The sequence below is a fragment of the Chrysochloris asiatica genome, unplaced genomic scaffold, assembly GCF_000296735.1.
Source record: "Chrysochloris asiatica unplaced genomic scaffold, ChrAsi1.0 scaffold00065, whole genome shotgun sequence".
In the NCBI taxonomy this organism is placed as follows: Eukaryota; Metazoa; Chordata; class Mammalia; order Afrosoricida; family Chrysochloridae; genus Chrysochloris; species Chrysochloris asiatica.
Genome location: NW_006408583.1, coordinates 12,152,016 through 12,153,658, shown reverse-complemented (window position 1 = coordinate 12,153,658; position 1,643 = coordinate 12,152,016). Strand labels below are relative to the sequence as shown.

Genomic DNA, 1,643 nt, shown 5'->3' with positions numbered 1-1,643 from the left:
AAAAAAAAAATCCTAGTGATGTAGTGGTTAGGAGTCAGGCTGTCAACTTCCAGGTCAGCACTTTGAAACTGCCAACCATTCTGCAGGAGAAAGATGAGGTTTCTGCTCCTGTCAAGCTTTACATCCTTAGAAACCTGATTCAGAACTGACTCGACGGTACTTAACAGCGACAACCATAACACATATAGTAAATGTTTTAAGTAATAATTAGAGCAATTTCATAACTATTGTCATTTTTAAGTGTCTTTGAGTCAGTTCCAACGCAGAGTGGCATTTCCCTGGCTATAAATCTGACTGTCACACAAAAGCCTCACTATTTTCCTGCAGAGAAGCTGGTGGGCTCAAACTGCTGACCTTGTGGTTAGCAGTCCATTGCTTGTCATACAGACAACAGCACTCCACAATTGTGAATAGTGTCATTTTAACAGCATCTCTTTTCTTGTAGGATCTCTACAAATCAGCCTTCTTTTATTTTGAAGGCACATTTTACAATGATCAAAGATATCCTGAATGCAGAGATCTGAGCAGGTACCAATTCCCCAAAGTCTCTTCAGATCCTTTCCTGTTTCTTAAAATTGTTCTAGCTCAGTAAATCCTACTTGGCTTGTTAAACTCTTTACCAAGGAACTGTTTGTTTGTTGTGGGAGCAACATTAGCCTTTGTGTTTTTATGGAATTGATCACCCATTTGCACCACTCACGGACTCACTGCTGTAATAGATGGAGAATACTTTGGCATTCTCAATAAGTAGTTCCAAAAAAAATTCTGCATTCCTAACTCCAGCCTATACTGACTCCCTATTGCTTTCCTCCGAAGATGGAATGATCTCGTTACTTGGGTGAACCCATCCCTTTGGTCATTGTAAGGTTTTTGTGAAGCAGGTAATGGGTTAATCTCACATCATTGTTGACCCTCTCCCACAGAACAATCATTGAGTGGTCTGAGTCCCATGATCGAGGCTATGGAAAGTTTCAGACAGCTAACATGGAAGATTTCACTTTCAATGATCTTTCTGTCAAACTGGGCTTTCCATACTTATACTGTCACCAGGGAGACTGTGAGCATGTCGTCGTCATTACCGACATAAGGTAGGTGGCTGCACTCAGCACGCTCTTTAATTTGTTGTTTTCCTACTCTTATTGCAGAATAGAAAAACACAGGTACTTGGGGGGAAATTAAACCAAAGTGCCCATCACTGAAGCTTGGCGGGGAGCAGCAGTCCAAAGTGCCTGTTTTCCATTCAGTGGTCAACTCCTGTGTCCATTTGCATTTTTACTCATAGTGTGTTTGTGGCACACCTATCCAAATGACTATGTATTCAGAGGTTTAGAATCTCTCAATACTTTTACAAGTCTAAGCAGCTGGTAATGAGGTGGTATTATTTACAACCTTTGCTTTGCACATTTGCAAGTAACTATTACTAGGTTTCTTGTCTCTTTTACCAACTTTTTAGGGGACAAAGGGAAACTAGGGAACAAGGAGACAGATTTTTGACATTTAACGAACGTAAAGTCGTAATGTTTTGTAAAGCTTTACGTTGGAAGGTTATGGAACAATATACACTTGTCTGTGGATATTCATCAGCTACATGCTCAAATTTATGATATAAGTAATTCTCAAAGTGAGCACTGAGTGGCTACTAA

General features: G+C 40.0%; 1 protein-coding gene across 1 annotated transcript in view; it reads left to right on the top strand.

The window, feature by feature from the left end:
• Positions 1–1,643, top strand: part of SNAPC3 (small nuclear RNA activating complex, polypeptide 3, 50kDa) — a 32,212-nt gene that overhangs the window by 22,980 nt on the left and 7,589 nt on the right. Inside the window, exons 6-7 of the mRNA XM_006864483.1 lie at positions 446–528; positions 924–1,088. Coding sequence (XP_006864545.1) covers positions 446–528; positions 924–1,088 — 248 coding nt within the window. The remainder of the gene's footprint in view (positions 1–445; positions 529–923; positions 1,089–1,643) is intronic.